The sequence below is a fragment of the Osmerus mordax genome, chromosome 19 (assembly GCF_038355195.1).
Source record: "Osmerus mordax isolate fOsmMor3 chromosome 19, fOsmMor3.pri, whole genome shotgun sequence".
Taxonomy (NCBI): domain Eukaryota; kingdom Metazoa; phylum Chordata; class Actinopteri; order Osmeriformes; family Osmeridae; genus Osmerus; species Osmerus mordax.
In genome coordinates this window covers 8,798,026-8,819,234 of record NC_090068.1, presented here as the reverse complement: position 1 = coordinate 8,819,234, position 21,209 = coordinate 8,798,026, and the positions used below count along the sequence as shown (strand labels likewise).

General features: G+C 42.4%; 5 protein-coding genes across 7 annotated transcripts; 3 read left to right on the top strand and 2 right to left on the bottom strand.

Moving 5' to 3' along the window:
- Positions 1-483: 483 nt before the first annotated feature.
- Positions 484-5,000, bottom strand: ppme1 (protein phosphatase methylesterase 1). Its single transcript, XM_067256598.1, has 14 exons — positions 4,762-5,000; positions 3,944-4,035; positions 3,617-3,711; positions 3,352-3,409; positions 3,186-3,237; positions 2,515-2,669; positions 2,262-2,352; positions 2,072-2,137; positions 1,849-1,984; positions 1,634-1,760; positions 1,417-1,461; positions 1,235-1,299; positions 1,052-1,119; positions 484-886 (listed from the first exon to the last, which is right to left on the bottom strand). Coding segments are annotated over exons 1-14 (1,137 nt in total). The 5' UTR covers positions 4,848-5,000; the 3' UTR covers positions 484-885.
- A 1,341-nt stretch (positions 5,001-6,341) lies between these two features.
- LOC136962734 (TLR adapter interacting with SLC15A4 on the lysosome-like) lies at positions 6,342-8,077 on the top strand. The gene is made up of 3 exons (XM_067256597.1): positions 6,342-6,465; positions 6,635-6,772; positions 6,858-8,077. The coding sequence occupies exons 2-3, from the start codon at positions 6,643-6,645 to the stop codon at positions 7,505-7,507; spliced, it is 780 nt and encodes a 259-aa protein (XP_067112698.1). The 5' UTR covers positions 6,342-6,465; positions 6,635-6,642; the 3' UTR covers positions 7,508-8,077.
- Positions 8,078-12,524: 4,447 nt separating this feature from the next.
- LOC136962733 (dicarboxylate carrier UCP2-like) lies at positions 12,525-15,301 on the top strand. Of its 3 annotated transcripts, XM_067256594.1 has the most exons (8): positions 12,525-12,608; positions 12,935-13,030; positions 13,163-13,378; positions 13,501-13,705; positions 13,842-14,039; positions 14,133-14,234; positions 14,334-14,514; positions 14,621-15,301. In XM_067256594.1, exons 3-8 carry the CDS (start codon positions 13,253-13,255, stop codon positions 14,733-14,735), a joined length of 927 nt encoding a protein of 308 aa, XP_067112695.1. In that variant the 5' UTR covers positions 12,525-12,608; positions 12,935-13,030; positions 13,163-13,252; the 3' UTR covers positions 14,736-15,301. The 3 variants fall into 3 exon arrangements, with proteins under 3 accessions (XP_067112695.1, XP_067112697.1, XP_067112694.1); XM_067256596.1 differs by lacking the exon at positions 12,935-13,030 and having other exon boundaries at positions 13,251-13,378; XM_067256593.1 differs by lacking the exon at positions 12,935-13,030.
- A 725-nt stretch (positions 15,302-16,026) lies between these two features.
- Positions 16,027-18,702, top strand: ucp2 (uncoupling protein 2). Its single transcript, XM_067256692.1, has 8 exons — positions 16,027-16,133; positions 16,236-16,384; positions 16,807-17,008; positions 17,380-17,596; positions 17,685-17,882; positions 17,958-18,059; positions 18,146-18,326; positions 18,426-18,702. Exons 3-8 carry the CDS (start codon positions 16,883-16,885, stop codon positions 18,538-18,540), a joined length of 939 nt encoding a protein of 312 aa, XP_067112793.1. The 5' UTR covers positions 16,027-16,133; positions 16,236-16,384; positions 16,807-16,882; the 3' UTR covers positions 18,541-18,702.
- Positions 18,703-18,716: 14 nt separating this feature from the next.
- On the bottom strand, positions 18,717-21,207 carry dnajb13 (DnaJ heat shock protein family (Hsp40) member B13). Its single transcript, XM_067256694.1, has 8 exons — positions 20,885-21,207; positions 20,628-20,731; positions 20,293-20,454; positions 20,047-20,204; positions 19,852-19,965; positions 19,485-19,598; positions 19,083-19,159; positions 18,717-18,925 (listed from the first exon to the last, which is right to left on the bottom strand). The coding sequence occupies exons 1-8, from the start codon at positions 21,175-21,177 to the stop codon at positions 18,772-18,774; spliced, it is 1,176 nt and encodes a 391-aa protein (XP_067112795.1). The 5' UTR covers positions 21,178-21,207; the 3' UTR covers positions 18,717-18,771.
- Between the last annotated feature and the right edge of the window lie 2 nt (positions 21,208-21,209).

Below are 21,209 nucleotides of genomic sequence, written 5' to 3'. Positions count from 1 at the left end.
CAATATACTTAGAAAACAGTAGGGTACTGCAGAGTTGTATCGTGCACCTTAGCAGGTGAAGAGTCACAAGTGCACAGTTCAAAAGACTGTAACATGTCAACTGTATTGCATCAGGCACCAGTTATTGTTCTGGTGCCATGAGAGGATTGAGCCGTGGCAGCTGTTAAGTTCAGGGATCTGATCAGAGGCCCTTCCTCTCCCCCGTCTCCTCCTTAACTAAATCCCTGATTATGCAATAAAGGGTCTATCACAAAGTGTTTGCCACAGTAGTCCAGGCTAGAGTATGTGCTAGTTTGGCAAATTGTTGTCCTATAGTAGCACATAGTAAAATGCACATGAAGGAGCAAAGAAGGAATCTAGATTAAGGTTTACTAATACCTGTACCTGTTATTGAGAGGAGATTGTGTATGGGACACAATCTCCTCTCAATAACAGGTACAGGCATGACAGAAAATCAAATAAACGTGACAACTTTGACCTTCATTCATTTTTAATCATCATTCTTAAAAGCCAACAATGTTAAACACGGCACAACATGATGCAATCACCCAATGTAGGACACAAAACAGTCAAGGCATCGCAAGAAATGAAGAGAAAAAAAGATTCAAAAAGGATAAGTAAAATCAGGTTTCAACTTAACAAAACAAAAACTATCAAAAGGCAAAGCCATATGTGGCACAAGCTCATGTACAGTAATAATAACAATAATAACGTTATAAAAACTAAATATTTGAATAACTGTCGTACAGTGAATGTTTTGCAGCTGTATAGTCCTGTTTGTTTAATACAGATCTATTTTCGAGTTGATATGCAAAATATGTCCATGAATCTCCACACAATGCCTCCATGACTGCTAGTAGAAGACCAGAGTCAAACTGGGACTTGTCTGAAATGATGCAAAACAAAAACCCTGTTAAATACACTTCATTTTTGGTGATCCATCTGCAGTCTTATTTTGGTCCAGAGTACAAGTAAATACAATGTATAATGGTAAATATGTGTATCCATACATGGTTTGGAGTTCATCGTCGATCATTACAAAATGTCTTACCACAGGAACCCTTCCTGGAATTCAGTGAACTTATGGCGGACCATGAACGTGGCCAGAGAATCTGCTACCTGAGAGAATGGGGCAAAACACAACACCTCATCAAAATCAAGAAAAATGGCACACTACAGCAACGCATGCTACAAGGGAGCACAAAGTGGGTCTCGTTGTTGAGCCACAACTCACTTTTTCAGGGGCATCTTCGTGGACAGCATGGCCACACTGAGGAAGCACCTGCATTTGGAACTTCCCTGCAATAAAAAGTGGAGAGCGTATGTGAGTTATGACATATATACACATTTCAACACAACAACCTAGCTGTACAACCGACTGAAGGTGAACCAGCAGTGTTACTTGTGAGGCCTCACCTTGCATCTGTCCAATTGTGAGATCTTTATCAAGCCTATCCACTCCTGTAGTGGGGAGGAACATGTGATACAACAGTTAGAGATGCCATTCTGGATTGCTGGGTTTAAAAATGTCAGGATCATAAAAAAAAGAAAAATCAAGGGAAAACAACTACAGTCCCTTACTTAACCCCTGAATTCACTGGGTACTAAACAGTTGGCATATAGAGGGTCTCACCTGCTAGCAGCAGTAATTTAGGCACAGGGCATGTGAGAAAGAGGACAGACAGGCCCTTGAACCATCCCTCCCAGTATTTCTCTGTCTTTGACAGGTCCACTCGCCAAGTAAAGAGGCTCTCCTTCACCTGGACAGAAGGGCATGCCACCTAAAAATACATTTCAAAAACTCCTGCAGACACATAGGGGTTTATGTCAAATGCCCTCTTCCCTTACCTCCTGGTCATCTTCCTTCTTTCTTTTATGGTGCGATTCTCCTCCATCTTCCTCCTCCTCCTCCTCCTCCTCCTCTTCAATAATGCCTTCACCGATGCTCTTAGAGACACCAGGGCTACTCAGGGGTTCGTCACATCTGCACAGACCAGGAATGACATGCTAAAGACCACCAGTACTGTACAAACACTCTACTTTCAGGTTCCCCTGAAGGTCCAAAACATACTTTTTCACCTGGCCTCCCATGGACACCCGGGCTGACTCTATGTTTCTGATCTGTCCACTCTTCACGCTGAAGGAGAAAGGACCCACACAGATGATTGACACGACTGGAATTTTGCTAATACAACGTTGATACAATATGCACCTCAACAATTCTACATGGTGATTCCAGTTTATCAGGGTCAGGGCTTTACCTCCACTCGATGGCATTTTCAACAGACTTAAAGGTCTTTGGTCGGCTCCTGAGGAAATTCTGCATACTGTTCAAGGCATCCATGGCTGTGCCTAAAAACACCAAGATGAACACAAAGTAATGACAACCATCCATTCATAGTAGTACCAACCATCATCATTACACAATAATCAAAAACACAAAAAATCAGAACATTTCCATGTGGAGCAGAATATAATTTTGTAATTAAATAAGTAAAGTGTAAAAAGACCCACCTTCTACAACATCAATGACGCATAGGCCAAGTAACGATGGCAAATGATTGGCTACTGCAGTATGAACTGCTATTGCTCCACCCATGCTATGTCCAATCATCATGATGGGAGGTGGGTTTTCACCATAAAGAACTTCCACCACTTTGCCGATATCTCTAGCAGAGAGATAGAAAAGACCAAATTAGCACGTACCATATTCTATAACACTTCTTACCCACACAGCAATCTTACCTAGCAGTGGCCATCTGACAAGACTACCACTCAGACATCAGAGCTGAGATTCAAGGTGATGTTAGGCTCTCACTAATGGCACCATTCCTTTCAGCTTGCATCAAAACCTTCACTACCTACAACCCATCTCTCTCTTTCACTGGGGGATATCCACTATACCCATATAGGCCTACCTGGGTAACGCTCAATCAAAGGGGATTTTAAATATATGCATTTAGAAGATGCTTTTATCCAAAGCCATGTACAGTACAAAAAGTGCATTAGTAAGTGCAGTACATAATCAAGGAAAAGAAGTGCAGTTTTAACAGTAGTGGTTAGTTCGAAGGAACAGTCTGTTTACAAGTCCTACATCAATATAGGACTCATCGGTCATTCGTTCTGACTATCACCCACATACACATATTGTACCCAATAGCACATCAGACATTAACTAGACTCACTTGGCCATAGTTTCCGCTGAAAGGTCATCAGGATTCTTTACTTTGGTGTCACCTGTGTGTGTCACAGATAACACACATGTATTTGAATTATTTTATGATTTGTATTGCTTTCAAGACTGAGGTCACAAGATGGAATGTAACATCCTTGGGGTAATCAGGCCCTTACCGTGACCTCTGAGGTCCATAGCCACCACTCTGCAATGAATCCTGCTGCAAATCACCGCCTAATACGAACACACACAGACACGCATGGACGCAAAAGCACATACACACAGACCAACAGAAGGCCATTTTAAAGTATTTGCGAGCATATCTTGTGTTTTCAAAATGCCTGTGCTCAACTTCAAGACAACCTTGCAATACATCTAAAGCAGTGTGGCTATGCTGAATGTTCTCTGACCCAGCCTACTGAGTGAATGAAGGAGACTCACGGTGAACACAGCCCAGGAGAGGGCAGAGTGGCCTCCTCCATGGAGCAGGAGCAGAACAGGGCCGTGGGAGCCACTGCAGTAGATTCTGAATGTGTGCAGGGAAGTCAAGGAATGGATGATGCCTTTTCTGAGCCAGTGGCACTCTGCAATAGCATTTTACACGGTCAACAACATTCTAAACAGAAGATATAATGTGTCTACAAAACCTGTTGTTTTGTAGTTATCCTGTCGATACTAGCATTTGCCACATTTGTCACTTTTTGTTTTACTGTGAGGTATAAGGATGTGTGTAAAGTGTGTTTCGTGAAAAAGACGTCAAGGATATGTCTTTGCTGCTATTGTTGTCCACCTCCACATCTTCCAGTGTTTCAAAATATTGACTCCAAGGGAGAGAGGTGAAGTCTCGCTTTCGTCCGGGCCTGCAAGGTTGTGAAAGATGACAGTGATGAATGACCAGTCCAAAACCATCTATTGATAGCAAAAGAAAAGTCAGAGCATACAATATTCATGTATTTTTACATTGCTGACACATTTATCCAAAAGTGATCAGGTGATTTGTATCTACAACCATGGTCTGCCTTCAAATCCTCTACCACTGAGCTATAACCAACAACATAGATGTTGTTGTTAAAATAACTATACTCTTTAGTCAAAACAAAAAAAGGGATACAAAATCGAGAAAATTGTGTTCGTGACTATGTTTGAGTGGGCGTGGACATTGATGCTTAGTTACTGTTGAGGAGGGGGGTCCTGTAGCTAATGACGTTTTTACACCCACTGACCTGACCAAATAGGAGTTCTCCCGATGTTAAAAGCTATATACTTTACGCAGACTACACAATTCACCTCCTGAAGTCTGCGTAGAGTCCTACTGTTTTCGCACACTCAGAAGAAGGCCTGATTAATTTGTCAACCACCGAAAGAGATCCGCTCGCTCACTTTGTAATGCTTAACTTCGTCGACTTAGCAGCTAAACAGCAAAAGCTAGCTAGGTAGCCCCAGCTTGTTGCCACATTTCTTGCCATCAAATAACTGAAATAATACCGTCATTTATGGGAAGTCTGATTATGATAGCAAAGCTAACAACTAGCTATCAAACTACGCAGTGCGCATTAGCCATCAACAATAATAACAACTAAACTCACCCCATTCTCATTTTGGACCCCGACTGCAAACCTCCTGGCATGGGAGGTCTGGAACCCAACAAATTCAAATGCAACTGTTTTTCCATGCCTTCAAACAATGGGCCAAGGCTGTTCTCTTTATCAGACTTTCCTCTGAGTTCGCAGCATACGATTTTGATTATCTCTAGCGGCCTTAAAAATAAAAGCAGTAATTTTGCCACAAATGTGTTCTCTCACTCTACTCAAGCTGTCAGTGACAGTCTGCCGCGTCTCCTCCCACAGTATAAACGCGTTTCGCATTGGATCATGGGATATGTATGCAGTCTGTACTGACTTCTCGTTTAAAAACCTAGACTATAAACTCTTACCAAACTACAGGTCCCAAGAAAAAGTCCCTGCATGCAAAAAACCCACAACACAAGCAAAAGATTACGTCACCTTTTACCGTGTATGTAGGGTTCAAACATGATTCATTTCAAAACACACAAATTCTAATTGCTGTTTTACAAAACAAATAAAATAATTAATTGTAATGACCTTCATGTTTATCGTCGTTCCTGACTGAGTCCTAAAGTTAACCCAAGTAGCCTATGCCATCTTTCGTTACCTTCTTTAAATACATTTATAGACATGTATGTGCAATGAAACTATTAGATTTGTGGTTAATTTGTAACCGTGACTGTTGCCCCTACTCTAAAACCCTTCCCCCTGAAGCTTAAGGTTTAGTCTGCAGTGACACCACTTGGCAGTTTCCAGTACTACAGTATTGAGTTAGTCCCAAGAAAATAAAGTTTCAGTTCTTTTTTTTTTTTTTTTTTTATCAAAAGCATTTACTGTATAATGAACAGGCAGCACATGCAGGATATTCTGGCCAGATGCAGCTCTTCTCTGAGCCTGACCCCTCCACAGGGCCTGGAACCACCAGCAGCTCAGCACCTCAGCCAGCATTTCTGCCAGGACTATGGTCTGGACTCCAGCACAGTCTACAGTATCGCGGTACACTATCTCAATGGGTTATGTACTGAATTACGGTTATAATAGTTGTGTGTTTACATAAACATTTGTGTTGGAAAACTGTGTTGGATGCAATATGTTTCAGATAACATTATGTCTGTAATGGTGCATGTCTGGGAGTGTCTCAGCATGTTCCTGTTTACAGTTCCTGTTCCCCTTAGGTCAAAAACAGGTCAAAAACAAATACTAATTAGAGGTGCATTTTGATTTACTTGAAAAGTGTTTTAAGTCAAATAGTTTCCTACTCAGTGCCTCTTTTCACTTTAGTTTACATTTACATTTATTTGTTTAGCAGACGCTTTTATCCAAAGCGACTTCCAAGAGAGAGCTTTACAAAAGTGCATAGGTCACTGATCATAACAACGAGCCCCAAAACATTGCGGGTTGCCAAAACATGAAGCATACATTGTGAAAAGCAAATAAGTGCCAATGTGAAGAAGCATAAGAGCATGTAATTAAAGAAGTTACAATTAGTTTTGATTTATAACAAAGTATTGTTTCTTATTTCATGTCAGTTCATGAAAATACTTTTCCATAGCTAGTATAGTCTCAGTTTCAGTTGTTAATTATAACCATGCCTCTGTATTTATCACTGACCATACTTCCTGTTTCGTCAACGCTTTCTTCTGAGGAATACAACAGTTTTGCATCCGCTTTACAGAAATCGGTTTGATTAGAGAAAATACTCGAAGATCTGTTCTAAAATCAGAGGTAGGGGCACTCAGAGAAATATATTTTATAATGTGATATAATTAATCGAAAAGGCAATACATGTGTTGATGTATAGCATTGACAATTTTGTGTTTGTGAGTGGTTTGTATGTGAAAATAAGTTACTGAAGCGTAGTCCTCTGACTTGCACTGATATATTACGCACTTAGAGCTGATCATGTTGGGAGAAGACTTCATCCGAGGTCTCAGATACAGAGAAGGGGACTTGATGTCCCAGAACGTAAAGGTCAGGGGAAGTCCAGCATGTCCAATACCACCAATCAAAGTAATCCATGAAATAATGACAGGTGAGTGTTGTGAGTTTATTTAATCTATAAGGGGATTACAGAGCATTTGTACAACATTTTGCAAAAAGTGCTGATACTTCCACAGCAAACTCAGAAGTCTGTGTGCAGTCTGTTCCTGGAGTGACAACTCGAACCATTGAGGCCCTCCCCATCCCCAAAAGCCAGAAGCAGAAGAATGATCAGGATCTAGAACTTTATCGCTCTTGTTTTTGCACATCCTTCTGCAAAGACTACCCGGATGTGCAGCTCAGAGGAGACCATGTAGGCGACTGGAGCTTACTCAGTCTCCCAAAACAGGCGAGACAGGTACTGGGGCGAGAGCCCCAGTACCTGGATAAGACCCTGGGACCTGTGGAGCCTGGGCTAAGAGCTGAGTCTATGCAGCCTCTGCATGATGAGGGTTACCTGGTCATGGACGGTAGCATATCTTTGAATAGGGAGCCTCTGTCTAACTCCATGCTGAATAGTTACCTGGAGAGTAAGCTTGTAGAGGTGTACAGGCAGCACATGCAGGATAGTCTGGCCAGATGCAGCTCTTCTCTGAGCCTGACCCCTCCACAGGGCCTGGTACCACCAGCAGCTCAGCACCTCAGCCAGTATCTCTGCCAGGACTATGGTCTGGACTCCATCACAGCCTACAGCATCGCGGTACACTATCTCAGCACATGTACAGTGACCAGCTCTCATTTCAGCTCCCCAGACCTGCGTATCTCCCAGCCTGATCAGAAAATATGATGAGGAGATGCATTCTGAAGACCTCTGCCCCTCCTTCACCGTGCTCCATTCATTTGAATTTGTCTCATGTCTATTTGTGTAATTGTGCTATGAAAGAAATGAAGGATTTAGGAATTCTAGTGTGTGAACTTAGTGCTGAGTTTCCAGAGATAGTATTTTGTACAGCGAGAGTCATTATAACCAAGTAGAAGTAAGAAGGTTTTTCTTTGACTTTGATATTTTGTCCATGTGCTTCAGTATGAGAGTCAACTGTTAGACACTGCTATTGTCTCTGATTCTTCTTCTTCTGTTATGAAAAAGAAATCCACCAGGTGGCGATGTAACTTTGTTTGGATGCTGAGGAAGTGCATCCGAAAGAATTTCACACCAAAGAGAACAAACTGTTCTCAGTTGAAAGAGGTCTGTTGTTGATGATAAAAGGGAGATTGGAATAGCGTTTGTAATATATTGAACATGGTAATAAAGATAAAAATGTTGTTGTTCTGTTCTACTCCAATTTATTAAAGACCAGAAAAGCTGATGTAGTAGATTTTAAACTTCTAAACAGAACAGAACTTTTAAACAGAACATTTAAAGTGAAACTGAATTCCGCTGACCTGACAGTAGAGATGAGCAGCTACACGAACACACACACATTTTACCAGCTTTGCAATTTGGGTATTTGTACAAATGTCCAAACAATCTTTCATTTCAGCACATTAAACTTTTAAGATTAGATTCTTGGTAAATTTTACACAAACCTCTGACAGCCATTTGCTTTCCCATTGTGTCTTTTTACTATATGTATACTATATGCTGAGTCACTGCACATCTGGAATCACAAAGGAACATTGGTACGCAATTTTGGCAAACTCAAATAACCTCATACAATGTACTTCATCCATTCATTTCACGATACCCCAAATCCTCCCCTTCCACACCCCCAACAGTACCCACTGAGGAGAGACTAAGAGCTGTTCTATTTTTTGCCTCCCACTTCATCCTTCCCTCATCTGAAATGTATTCCAGATTGTATTAGTGTGTGTCTGTATGGACTACCACTACGGACACAGGCAGTGTCTCTACTGTGCCACTGGAAAATGTGTGGCTCACACTAGTAAACCCATACAAGAACATGTGACTATCTCCCCCCACTGGTAATCCCTTTATTAGAAACAGGAGACTCCACTGTAGACAACCTATGGCCCCTGTAGTTTGTTTGAATGAACTACCCTAACAACTCCAACAAATGTTCCAGAACAGCATGTTCTACATTGTTCTTTCGATATCAGTTGGTTCTACTAACTTCTCCTAACTCTCCAGAAAATAACCGATTATGCTGATAATGTTGACAAGCTTCAGTGGTTTTCCTCAGAAAGATGGCAGTGGAGGATTCATTTATTCATTCTGTTCCCATTTCGATTGTACATTTTAGAAGGTTACTGCATCTCTTAACCAATCGCCACACACATGTTTTGATTATAAGGATTATTTCATTTCTAATACATAATACAGTATTTTAATGTTGTTGCTTTGTTGAGACAGTATGTGATTTCAGCTGTTTGTCAGGGTTTGACCCATTTCAGAAAGTGGGTTGCATTGTCTTTGGGGTCAAACAGAGACAGGAGTGAATAGACCTACTTGCATAAAAGTCAGACAGGCGGGATTCTCCTGTGGGCAACGGTTTCCCAGGATTCACATCTTGCTGGCATGTGGCAGAGTGCATCTGACCCAGGGTGGTGCCCAGGAAGGCTGTGCCAAGCAAGAGTCCAAATTGAGCACAGAATCACCTACTATTTTCAGTGATTTATTGGAATTCACACTTTCCTCGTAAATGCTGTCAGCTCAGGAATTAAAGATTTCCAGTGTGACCGAACCGTCATATCTCTGACAATGGGAATCCTCCAGGTCATGATACTTAAGCAGTTCACATGACTTTTTTGTCATAGATTAACCAGGTTCATCTGTCAGGGTAGTTCCTGTGTTTCTGGTGCCTCACACTCTGAACCCCTTCAGCTGACCAAGCAGCAAAGACTGGCGGCTAATGGCCCTGGCAAGTACCACAGCACCCAGAACAATTTGGGATAGGGGGGTTTGGACAGTGGGCGGCTTACCCTATTTCGTACACTGGCAGGGCGTGGAGCGCGGAGGGGGCTGGGAGGGCTGTTTATTCAGGCAGGTGCAGCTCAGGGCTGTGACTCCACAGAAAGCACACACCGTCTGACGTACTTCAGCGACATTGTCTAGGGAAAATACAGCCACAGCAATAACATGTCCTCTCAAGTCCTGCCAATCTTCTAATGCTGTTGAAAATCCTTTGTCCTTACTGTGTCAAACTTGTCTTGTTTTGTTAGAAAGACAGACACTCTTCTTTGTCGAACAAATGTGTTGATTTGCTATCCCACAAACACCTCAGCCAAGACAGGATAACAGAGACATGATCAATTCCAGAAACTGGCTATTTTAGTCAACTTTACCACTTGCAAAGATGGTAATTCAATGATATGGCTGGGCATAAGTTTTACTGAGGTATAATTAAACCAATTAGGTTATTTACAACACTTATAGATACTGAAATTGTTGCACATTCTCACCATCAATATTGCAAAACGGAATTTCTATTGTTTTGCTCATAGCTCATTGTGATGTTTTTGTGGCTATTCTGTTGTTATGATCAGTGACCTATGCACTTTGTAAAGCTCTCTCTTGGAAGTCGCTTTGGATAAAAGCGTCTGCTAAATGAATAAATGTAAATGTGTAAATAGTGAAGTACTACAGAAGTTTGTGTCTGCCCACATTTGCATTTTAACTGTCATGTCCCGGAACAGCAGCACAGCTATTAGATGTTCCTGCGAGCTCATCGCTCAACATTCCAGTAAACACACTTGCGGAATGACAAAGTGCCCAGCTCAATATTACAGCACAAGTCAGAAGGAAATAAACAACAAGCACACACGCAGGGACATCCACATACTGTATCTCAGTTTTCCATTGGGTCAGTCTGCTCTATTAACCTCATAGGGATGTACTGACCGGTGTATTTATAGTGTCAGAGTGTCTATTTGACTGCACTCAGCCAGAGCACATGGCAGTTGGGGTGTCTATGTGAGCCTGCCATACCCAGGTTAAGTTTCCTTTTGGGAGGGTGAGAGCAGGGTGGGTGGAGCTGAAAGAAGTGGTTGTTTACCGGAGGGAGAGACACACTGTGTATAAAGGTTATAGATTGAGGAAACTGGTTTTAGCTGGAGGCGAGACAGGCAGGTGGGATAAGCAGTGCCTAGTTCCTTCGTCAGTAAACGTGTCACAGTGTGTCATATCTACACGATTTATATTTTTAAAGCTGTCGTCTGTGCCTCTAACAGAAAAAACAAGGCTATGGTATTATGGTGTGCTACTGCCAGTGAATGCCATACCTATGGAACATTGAGTTCCATACTGTAGTGGAATTTCTCTGATTCTTACAGATTTTCTGTGGATATATTTTAAAGAGACAAAGCATACAACTGATAATGACTGAGTTTAGTATTTCATGTTATCAGTTTATCAAAGGCCAGATAACTGGTCTTTCAATATCTGAAGTATGCTGCATAGCATCCACTGACTACAGGCCAAATCTACTGGACAGGTAAGACTGAAGTAAAGGCTTAGTTAGGGTAGAACTCTGCAGTAGTAGTGGAAGGGTAGGAGGTCAACTGAACAACACTACTGCAGCTGAAAGGCTGAAGGACCAGAGGACAGTATTTGCTTCAGCTCCTTCAGCTTCAGCCAGATGCTGAGTCGGCTGATTGATTACATACAGATGCCCTGCTAATCCACCCACCTCCCCCCAAGGCATGGATTGGCTGAGAGGCATGGCGGTTCCCTTTTTCAGAACGTTTCATAGGTTTATTGGGATACGTGTGTGTGAGGTGTGCAGAATTGGGGAGGGGATGGCAGGGGGCTGGGGGGCAGTGTGGAACCGTCTCATAATAAAAAATAAAAATAGATTACAAGTCATCTGTAATCATCCGTGGACTGTTCTGAGGCTGGATTGATACAGATTGAGGTGGCTCCAACACAAGCCAGGTAAAGGCAAACCTCATCACGCATGCATGGGACAGTGAGAAAAAAATCTGCCCGGATAATCCTTGCCCTGTCAAGTTGTTGTCTGACCCCCTTCACCTGACTAAACTGACAACTGTTTCGATCAATAATTGTTGGTTTATTGTAACTTCAGTTTTGGGGTAGTTACAGTAGACAGTAAGGTTAAAGCTATTCTAAAACATAACCCACAACCTCAATCAGGGTTTAAAACTGAGCTGCTCTGAAGTTCAAGTTGTTAACATGTTTGATGTACATGGAATGGCACTTATGGAATCTAGACCAGCCCCTTCGTCTGATTGGCTATATACACAGACCAATAGGAGAATGACAAGGAAACTAGCAGTGTTCTTGTGCATAAGGGATGTGATCATTTGCACCATCACCTCACGTAATATTGAGTGTGTGATTTGTGGAAATTGAAACGAAAACAAGAAAGCAAGCAAGAAACAACAAGAATGTACAGTACCAGTCTGTACATTCTTGTTGTTTAAATGCAGGTTGCAACACTGTTGAATTTAGTTAACATGCTCAATACTGTTTTTATGTTGCATAAATATAGTTTCATACATATCGTTCATCAATAAAGTAATTATAATTAAAAAGATCTGGAGAACAATGAGAGGAATGTCCCATATGATTCATTATACAATGTTTATCAGATCACACTCCTCACACATGCTGAAAATATTGGCTGAAGTACAGCCAACCTTAAAGAATGAAACAAAATAATATTGTGTATTTGTAATCTATTATAAGAATGGGCATTTCGTTTGACCTGATGTAGGGAAATACTGTTGTCTTTCGCAGATCAACACGCTACCTTGACGTAAACACGTAAACACCGGAGATAAAGATGCAGTCTTGACACTCGTGCATTCTGTGGCAAGAAGTAACTTGACAGTAGCGCGCAAGAGGAGTCTATAAATTGAGGAGCCCAAGGAGCGCTCCTCAGTCAGAGCGCAAAGTATATCTAATGCCTGAGGATCTAACTTTTTGCCATCATAAAACGGATTACATTTTGCGAAAAAGAGCCAAACAGGTAACTGCATTGAATTGAGTGATGAATGACTATCGGATGGACTATTATGTCATTATGCGTAAGAAATTACACAATATTTGACAGGGAAATATGAATGGTGATGTGTGCACTTGAAATAATTAGTATTTCAACTAAAATACTTTTTGATATCCAGAATGATGCACACAAATGTAATTACAGTAACTGCAATGGGGCAATGGTCAGAGTTAAAGTGTGGCTAGATGTATGATAATGATAGCAATAGTATTGTGAGCTTGTAACGTCAGTAATACACTTTGTAAGATTCGACATATCCATCTCATTAAAGTAAAACATATTTTTCGCAGATAGTGACACGCTGCTCTGCTTGTGAATATACATTCAAAAGGCATTCACATATAGTATACCAGTGGGAAACACTTCTACTCGTTTTACTCACACAGGTAAAGAAGCTATTCTCAAGCTGTCATTAACATATAACTGGACCACGTTTGTTATAAGGAATAACTTTATATGTGGACCCGCTGTAAAATACATGAGCTGTAATGCATGTCAATCCTATTGTTTTTCCATAGGTAAACACATTTGGTGGTCAGAGTGGGCTAACTGCTTTTGCTCCATTGAGAGACTGAACTTGCCAGTCATCCTTCTGCTCCGATACAGCCATGGTGGGCATTAAACCTACAGACCTAGCACCAACAGCTACGGTCAAATTCTTTGGTGCCGGCATGGCAGGATGCATTGCTGATCTGGTCACATTTCCTTTGGATACAGCTAAAGTCAGACTACAGGTGAGGGTCTTACTGCATGACAGGCTTTCTGGGCTTCCTAAGATATGATTACATTTGTAACATTGACAGAGTTTACCTGCTAGCCGTCAGCTGTGATCAGTACCCTGTGTCTCATTACCCAGATTCAAGGAGAGTCGGTAGCGCAGGGGGCCCATGTGGTGAAGTATCGGGGTGTGTTTGGCACCATCGCCACCATGGTGCGCACTGAAGGGGCCAGGAGCCTCTACAACGGGCTGGTGGCCGGACTGCAGAGACAGATGAGCTTTGCCTCTGTCCGCATCGGCCTCTATGACTCAATGAAGCAGTTCTACAGCCGCGGCTCCGAGAGTAAGTTTTACACAGCCTCCTTTGTTTTATCATCATAGGTGTCTTGTGAAAACACAATGCATGGTCAGCTGTTTACATTTACTTTCATAAATACTTGGCTGCGAATCCTTGACTAAAGACCCACACCTCTCTCCAGATGCTAGTATTGTTGCTCGACTCATGGCCGGCTGCACCACTGGAGCCATGGCCGTGGCGTTCGCTCAGCCCACCGATGTGGTCAAAGTACGGTTTCAGGCTGAGGTCCGCCTGGCCGACGGTGTGAGGAGGTACAATGGCACCATGGATGCCTACCGGACCATCGCCCGCGATGAAGGAGTGCGTGGCCTTTGGAAAGGTGAGTTAGCAGTTTCCCAGTTATGTTGTAGTCCTGTATAAAAAAGCTGAAATACAATTGGGACACTTTTCTCATGTTTATTTCCTGTTTCAGGTTGCATGCCTAACATCACACGCAATGCTCTTGTGAACTGTACGGAGCTGGTAACCTATGACCTTATCAAGGAACTCATACTGAAGTATGACGTAATGACAGGTGAGAAAATAGCGAAATGAATGGTGACAGCACAGAATGCAATATCAAATCAACATGTGAAAACTTTGACGTGACTATCTTGTTTTTCAATGACTACAGATAACTTACCATGTCACTTCACGGCTGCGATCGGAGCGGGATTCTGCACGACTATTGTGGCGTCCCCAGTAGATGTGGTCAAGACCCGGTTCATGAATTCAGCTGCAGGACAGTATAACAGCGCCATGAAGTGTGCGATCACCATGATGACCAAGGAGGGGCCCAAAGCCTTCTATAAAGGGTAGGCACAAGAGCCGCACGCCTGCACATTTTGTATGAAATTCTCCAAAATGACTACATCTGTTAAGACAGAATTTAATAGAATTTCACTGTCTTCTCTCATCCAGATTCGTGCCTTCCTTCCTGCGACTGGGGTCCTGGAACATTGTGATGTTTGTGTCGTATGAGCAGATTAAACGGGCTATGATGAGAGCACATCAATCCTGGGAGTCACCATTCTGATCCATGTCCTGTTTGAGATTGTTTCTATGTTTCTATTGGACAAAGCTGTGCCGGCATGGCTGAGTAAGTTGTCTCACGAGGTTTACAATGCCTCCGGTACTCCTTAATGCCTCCTTTAAAAATTCAGCAGTGGTCTTTGCCTAGCCTGAGATGGAATGGATTATGGAGTACGTAACGTGGAAATGCAAAGGGCCTCAGGATGGTATTTACCACCTGACTGCAGTTCCAGGGCCTGCACACAGGATAGAGAATGGAGTAGACAGATGCAGCCAGATCAGGTCTGGGAACAAATTACCTCTTTTTAGAGTGTCAGAAAGTGTTTCTTATATTCTTCCATTTATTTCCAATGACTGTGTAAAAGAAATGTTTACAGGTATTTGTGCTGCTTCAATTTTGTAGCATATCTTTTTATGTATCTCTGTGTTTACATGAAATGTTCTCATTAAGATGAGAGCGCTTGGTGCATCACTGGTTGATCATCACAGGGCTGAAATCTATTTTGTAATGCCATACATTGTCTTTACCCAAAACAAATAATGTATATGCATAAAGCTGCAACTTTTCAACTCTGTTGTCATGTTTCTGTTTACAAAAAATGACTAAAAACAAACGAGAAGGAGTGTGTTGCTAATTTGTTTTAAGGCCTAATGATTACCGATGTGCTGGAGAGGTGGTCAGAGATTACAGGTTCAATTGCATGTTCCTTCAGAGTCATTTGTTTCACCAGCTTCTACTATATCTTCTACTAAAACTACTTTTCAAAGATGGATCGTCCCAAAATATTTGGCCCATGGGCATCAGAACTAGATAGGGCAAAGGCACAGTACCATCTGCAGGCCAGTTGACCATGCTCAATAACCTTAACCTGAGATATAATATTTTGCTGGGATGTACACATATGGATCTCAACTGATTATAATAGGTGTTTTATCTCGTCGGATATCTAAGCAAACTGATCACATTAATAATAAACTTGGTGAAGACAATATGTTCAGAGATACGCCATACCACGGCACATTAGAAAAATTCCATGCTGGAACTATATAGGCCTATACACCACCTGATTCGTTTACACAATATACACTGAAACCACCACCATTATTTTATAATGTAAATTAATAATCATAAAAAGTACGGCAATCACAAGTGTCCCGGTGGCAAATGAGGAAGTGTTATTTGTACAACCACGCAGCATATTTTGCGAGGACAAATACAGCTGCTTTGTCATGACGTATCATGGTTTCCGGGGGGTATAAAACACAGCTGTTTCCTTTCCTCGCGACTGTAGTTTGCCAGCAGAAGCTTTCACTCCAGGCAAGTTACGTAGGCCTATAACAATCAGCATCGATACCGTCGACCGTAGTTATTGTGTAAAACCCTTTCACGTTTTAATTGAAGGTAAAGTTTCAACATTGTGTTTTATGTTTCTTCGCTGTAGCAAATGTGCGTAGGTTAATGTTTATGTTGAAGTCTAACCAAACTTTTACTCTTGTTTTTCAGAATTTTTGATATGTTTTTTGGGTATACCGTTTTTGAAGCTTGTTCTATGGAAGAAGGCAAGCAAATTATAGGTGAAAGTAATTTCGACCAGAGGGACACCTTTAGAGAATCCTGATCTCTGACATCCGTCCTGGGTCGCTTTAATAAAGGTTAGTTTTAAGTGTTTTAAACTTTCAGTGGGAATTGTAACTCCAAATGTAAGCTCTATCGTTGTTTCGACACAAATCTGATAGACCTTTTAAAATTGGTTCACGTGCCTTTGTTCTACTGTGGGCTCGTATTCAGTGTAGCCTGAATAGCCACCTGATAACAGCACTGCAAAAACAACCGGGTACAGAACTTCCTTTGTACTGTACTCAGTCACTACTGACCTAGCAACAGGCAGATCCGCCAATGCAAAAGCGGGGGGTGGATGTGGTGGTGGTGGGGGGTGCCAATTGTTCACTTAAGTTACTTTTCACCATAATACCTTTTGCTTGAACAGATTCTGTAGAGAATTGTACAAAATGTATTTTGATGTGATCTTTATTTAATAAACACTGCCTGACAAACCATTTCCTCTTCCCTACAGTACTGGGCAGAGTTCCTTGTCTTGTGTTCACCTCGTCTTCGTACCACCTTCACATTTCACTGATCTTCTAAAGAAAATGGTTGGATTCAGACCCGCTGATGTGCCTCCAACTGCAGCAGTCAAGTTTATAGGAGCTGGAACTGCGGCCTGCATTGCTGACCTGTTCACCTTTCCCTTGGACACAGCCAAAGTCCGACTCCAGGTATGGGTAATTCTATTAGCTGTCCAGAAGTGCTTAGCTTTTTGAATTTTAAATGGGATATTGACATGTCAACACTGCCACCTAGTGGTTAGAAGTGGTACATCCACCTGCCACTTGCTTGGGTAGCCAAAGGGTTGACTCAAGTCTACCTGGTTGTCACATTAATAGCTGACATGTTCCTTTTTGTTTCTCCTCTGCCTGGCTTTCTCACAAACGAGTAGGGTAAGCCCCTAGGATTCTGCGGATACTGGACCTTGCATCATGGCCACTGTTTCCTGGACCCCCCTATCCAACTTATCCAGTGCCCCTCCCCCCAACCTCTTCCCCCGTCGAGTGTCTAAGTGTCTCCATGCCCCTTTTATCCTGCACAGATCCAGGGGGAGGCCAAAGGCACTGCTGCGTCTAGTAATGGAACAGCAGTCAAGTATCGAGGCGTGTTTGGCACCATCACCACCATGGTGCGCACTGAAGGGGCCAGGAGCCTCTACAACGGGCTGGCGGCCGGACTGCAGAGACAGATGAGCTTTGCCTCTGTCCGCATCGGCCTCTATGACTCTGTCAAGCAGTTCTACACCAAAGGCTCAGACCGTAAGTGCATCATACTCCAGCGTCTCCCCTGTCTTCATGGATGTTTGCAGCTCGTCTGTTCATATTCAACGCTTCCCCTTTTGCTCAGATGTCGGGATTGGTAGCCGTCTGCTGGCGGGGTGTACCACCGGTGCTATGGCAGTGGCTCTCGCCCAGCCGACAGATGTGGTGAAGGTGCGCTTCCAGGCCCAGACGAGCACTTCTGGGCTGAGCCGGCGCTACCAGGGAACCATGGATGCCTACAAGACCATCGCAAAGGAGGAAGGCATTCGTGGCCTGTGGAGAGGTAATATTTGCTTAAAAGGGGTGTGGCAATTCTTCAGTTTGTGCATTACTTATGCGTTTTACTGTCAACTTGCAGGTACGGGCCCAAACATTGCGCGTAACGCAATCGTGACCTGCACCGAGCTGGTGACGTATGACCTCATCAAAGACGCCCTGCTGAGATCAACACCTTTGACTGGTGAGTCACAGTTTGTCATGCAGTATGATACTGTTTAACTGCTTGATCTTTTCATTTGTCCTTATTAATATGCATTTACCCTACAGATGACCTACCCTGCCACTTCACATCAGCATTTGGTGCTGGTTTCTGCACTACTGTAATAGCCTCTCCTGTTGATGTAGTGAAGACAAGATATATGAACTCTGCCCTGGGCCAGTATAAAGGTGCCCTCAACTGTGCTTTTGCTATGGTAACCAAGGAGGGACCTCTTTCCTTCTATAAGGGGTAAGTCTGGAAACACATGTTGAATTGCATTGTCAAGTTTATGGAGAATAGGGTAGTATAGACCTAACTTGACATGGCTTTGTCATCCACACACTTTAGGTTCATGCCTTCTTTCCTCCGTCTGGGATCCTGGAACGTTGTGATGTTCGTGACATATGAGCAGTTGAAGCGTGGCATGATGGCAGCCCACCAGAACTGGTCTACTCCTCTGTAGCCTGGGCCACTGGCTAGATGCTGTGTTTACTTTCATTCCTTTTTATAACCAACTATCCTATTTTGCACCACCTTCTCTTCCTTTTGACATTTGACTGAAAAGCTGGTCCTTTCTGCATTTTAAAGCTTCGTAACGTAAAATAAATTTAACAAGTCTCTTTTATTTGTCTCAAGGTCCTTTTGCAGTGACTGGTTTTTGTGTCAAGTCAAAGGGAGGCAATACAACTTAGAATCAGACAGCCAAGGCTTGCTTGATCAGGCGTTTCTTCTCAGCAGAAAGCTTCTGGGGGAATTCAGTGTCAAACTGGATGATGAGGCTTCCCCTCTGAGCAGGATCTTGGGACAGAGGCATACCTTCTCCAGTCACCACTTTGCTGTATTTCTGGCTGGTTAGAGGTGAACAATGTTAAACTTGTACCCTCAGCCCTGTTAACCATGTCTGTTGAATGGCTACAGCCAAGACTCCAATTTTACCCTTTGTTAATATAAAACTCGTGGGAGACTACAATATTAGCCATGACGAACAGTACAATGATCACTCACTGAACAATGTCGTTGACAGGGATGTTGAGAAGTCTGCCATCCAATGTCTCCACATCAATAGAAAAACCAGTCAGGGCCTGAGGAGTTAAAGTAAACTTGTCATATGTGGTAATGGTAGTCTTAACCCAGGTCATCCTTGGGTCATTCTGACCCATCAGTCATTGTGACCCATCGTAGTATTGCGACAACTTTACCGCATACAAAATCAAAGTGAAGCATTTTCATTTTTCAACTGTTGGGCTGACTCAGACCCCCCACATTGCAAAGGTTAAAAGAAAATTATTTTTATTTGTTTTTGTATTGGGCAAACACAACGATGGTTCGTAATGAACCTTTGGGTCATGTGACCCGAAGGTAGCACAAGGGTTAAAGACCAACATTCATATCGACCGAGGTTCTTACCATTTCCAGAGAGATCTGAGCCGTATAGACAAGATCATTGTGAGCCCGTACAAACCGGGGATGATTTTTCTGACGCACAACAAACACAATGTCTGCAGGAATACTATTGGGTCCCTGTGGGGAAAGCCTGGTTATAAAAGCTCAAAATGGTGGGATTGTACCACCATTATGAATATGCATGGATATCATCCCTCATTCCCACTTGGGGCAATTATGGTTACATTTCTAGAGGTCAGCTCATACTACTTGGATAATGTTTGAAGGTGTATAGATGCCATGCAACACCATTTATAGGAATATTCCATATAGCGAAGTGTATATGGATACTGGTAGGGATGTGTGAGAAAAAAAGTTGTTAGCCTCTCACCTGATCACCCTCCTCTGGGAAAGTTATCCTTGTGCCTTCATCCCAACCAGGCTTTACAATAATTGTCAGTATTTTGTCTTTGATGCTAGATGTGTGCCCATCGTCATTCATGACCTGGGTAAAAAGTACTGCATATATGTTTTTTTTTATAATTGGACATGCAAGAATTAAGCAGGGTAGTACTATGGCTCTTACCCTACGGGATATCTTGATCTTTTTGGTGCATCCAAAGAAGAGATCCTCAAGGGCCAAGTGAAGATCTCTTTCAATGGGGGAGTCTTGCGTTTTTACTCCTCTTCCTCGCAGGCCACCAAACCCGATGGCAACTTCATTCCCATCTTTTGTGTGGAAGTCTGAAATATTAAGCCATGCCCTTACTATGGGTGTGATTGAACTGAAACAAGATACTTACAGTGTCTGTCTACAATCTCTTTTGCTTACCTGCAAATGGATTGTCACCTCCAAAGAACTGTCTGAATACTTTGTCAGGGTTCCCATGATAGACGTATCCAGAAGACCAAGCACCATTCTCTCCAAACTCAGGTGGGATACCACCTTTCAGACCTTCTTCCCCAAATTTGTCATACGTTGCCTTTTTTCGAGCTGCAATAGGCTATTATTATTATGGACCACAGCTACCTAAGACATTTGTGTAAACGGTTAGCTCTATAAATAAAAGTCCACCTCCCTTACAGAAAGAATACATCAAACATTCGCCCTCTTGCTATATTGTCGTACAGTCAGTGTGCTCCACCAATCAGCAATGGCTTACTTACGGTCGCTCAAAACGTCATAGGCCTCTGCAAGTTGATTGAATTTTTCTTTAGCACCCGGTTTATGATTTGTGTGAGGGTGGTACTTCAAAGCAAGTTGTCGGTATCTACAAAAATGCATAAACAATCACCGACCAGTCATAATTTATCTGAAATCTTACTAACATTCGTCTAGTGCTCTACGTTGCTCATCGTGCAGACTTAGCTAGTTAACAGTCTACTACTGTACCAGTGCTAGCCTACTGTAGGCCTAAACTTACGCTTTCTTGATGTCTGCGTCTGCGGCACTTCTACATATTTCCAATGCGGTATAGTAATCTCTACCCATTTTTTTTATGTATCTAACAACAACAAAATTAAATGAAACGTTGTGTGTTGTTGCGTTTTCAGCTGGTTTTATCAACAGACTTCTAACTTCTCCGTTGCGGTCTCTAGATTTGGTTGCTATGGACGCACCGAAATGAATACTGGGAAAAAAAAGGTTTTGTAAGCAGGGGCGGGCTTGATTTAAGTTACGCAAATAAAACCATTTCAGAAGTCTCGTGCAATACATGTAATATAATAAAATGTGTTACATGTAAATAA

What these genes read in the sequence shown, in the direction of transcription:
- ppme1 (XM_067256598.1), bottom strand. Translation starts at nt 4,847, where the DNA reads ATGGAAAAACAGTTGCATTTGAATTTGTTGGGTTCCAGACCTCCCATG. An exon ending in GGGTCCAAAATGAGAATGGG is followed by an intron (nt 4,036 to 4,761) that starts GTGAGTTTAGTT and finishes ACAACCTTGCAG; the next exon opens with GCCCGGACGAAAGCGAGACT. An exon ending in TATGGACCTCAGAGGTCACG is followed by an intron (nt 3,238 to 3,351) that starts GTAAGGGCCTGA and finishes TGACACACACAG; the next exon opens with GTGACACCAAAGTAAAGAAT.
- LOC136962734 (XM_067256597.1), top strand. Translation starts at nt 6,643, where the DNA reads ATGTTGGGAGAAGACTTCATCCGAGGTCTCAGATACAGAGAAGGGGAC. An exon ending in AATCCATGAAATAATGACAG is followed by an intron (nt 6,773 to 6,857) that starts GTGAGTGTTGTG and finishes ATACTTCCACAG; the next exon opens with CAAACTCAGAAGTCTGTGTG.
- LOC136962733 (XM_067256596.1), top strand. Translation starts at nt 13,253, where the DNA reads ATGGTGGGCATTAAACCTACAGACCTAGCACCAACAGCTACGGTCAAA. An exon ending in CTACAGCCGCGGCTCCGAGA is followed by an intron (nt 13,706 to 13,841) that starts GTAAGTTTTACA and finishes ACCTCTCTCCAG; the next exon opens with ATGCTAGTATTGTTGCTCGA. An exon ending in AGTGCGTGGCCTTTGGAAAG is followed by an intron (nt 14,040 to 14,132) that starts GTGAGTTAGCAG and finishes TTCCTGTTTCAG; the next exon opens with GTTGCATGCCTAACATCACA.
- ucp2 (XM_067256692.1), top strand. Translation starts at nt 16,883, where the DNA reads ATGGTTGGATTCAGACCCGCTGATGTGCCTCCAACTGCAGCAGTCAAG. An exon ending in CTACACCAAAGGCTCAGACC is followed by an intron (nt 17,597 to 17,684) that starts GTAAGTGCATCA and finishes CCTTTTGCTCAG; the next exon opens with ATGTCGGGATTGGTAGCCGT. An exon ending in CCTCTTTCCTTCTATAAGGG is followed by an intron (nt 18,327 to 18,425) that starts GTAAGTCTGGAA and finishes CACACACTTTAG; the next exon opens with GTTCATGCCTTCTTTCCTCC.
- dnajb13 (XM_067256694.1), bottom strand. Translation starts at nt 21,177, where the DNA reads ATGTATTGCACGAGACTTCTGAAATGGTTTTATTTGCGTAACTTAAAT. An exon ending in GACGCAGACATCAAGAAAGC is followed by an intron (nt 20,732 to 20,884) that starts GTAAGTTTAGGC and finishes GCATTTTTGTAG; the next exon opens with ATACCGACAACTTGCTTTGA. An exon ending in CCTGTCAACGACATTGTTCA is followed by an intron (nt 18,926 to 19,082) that starts GTGAGTGATCAT and finishes ACCTCTAACCAG; the next exon opens with CCAGAAATACAGCAAAGTGG.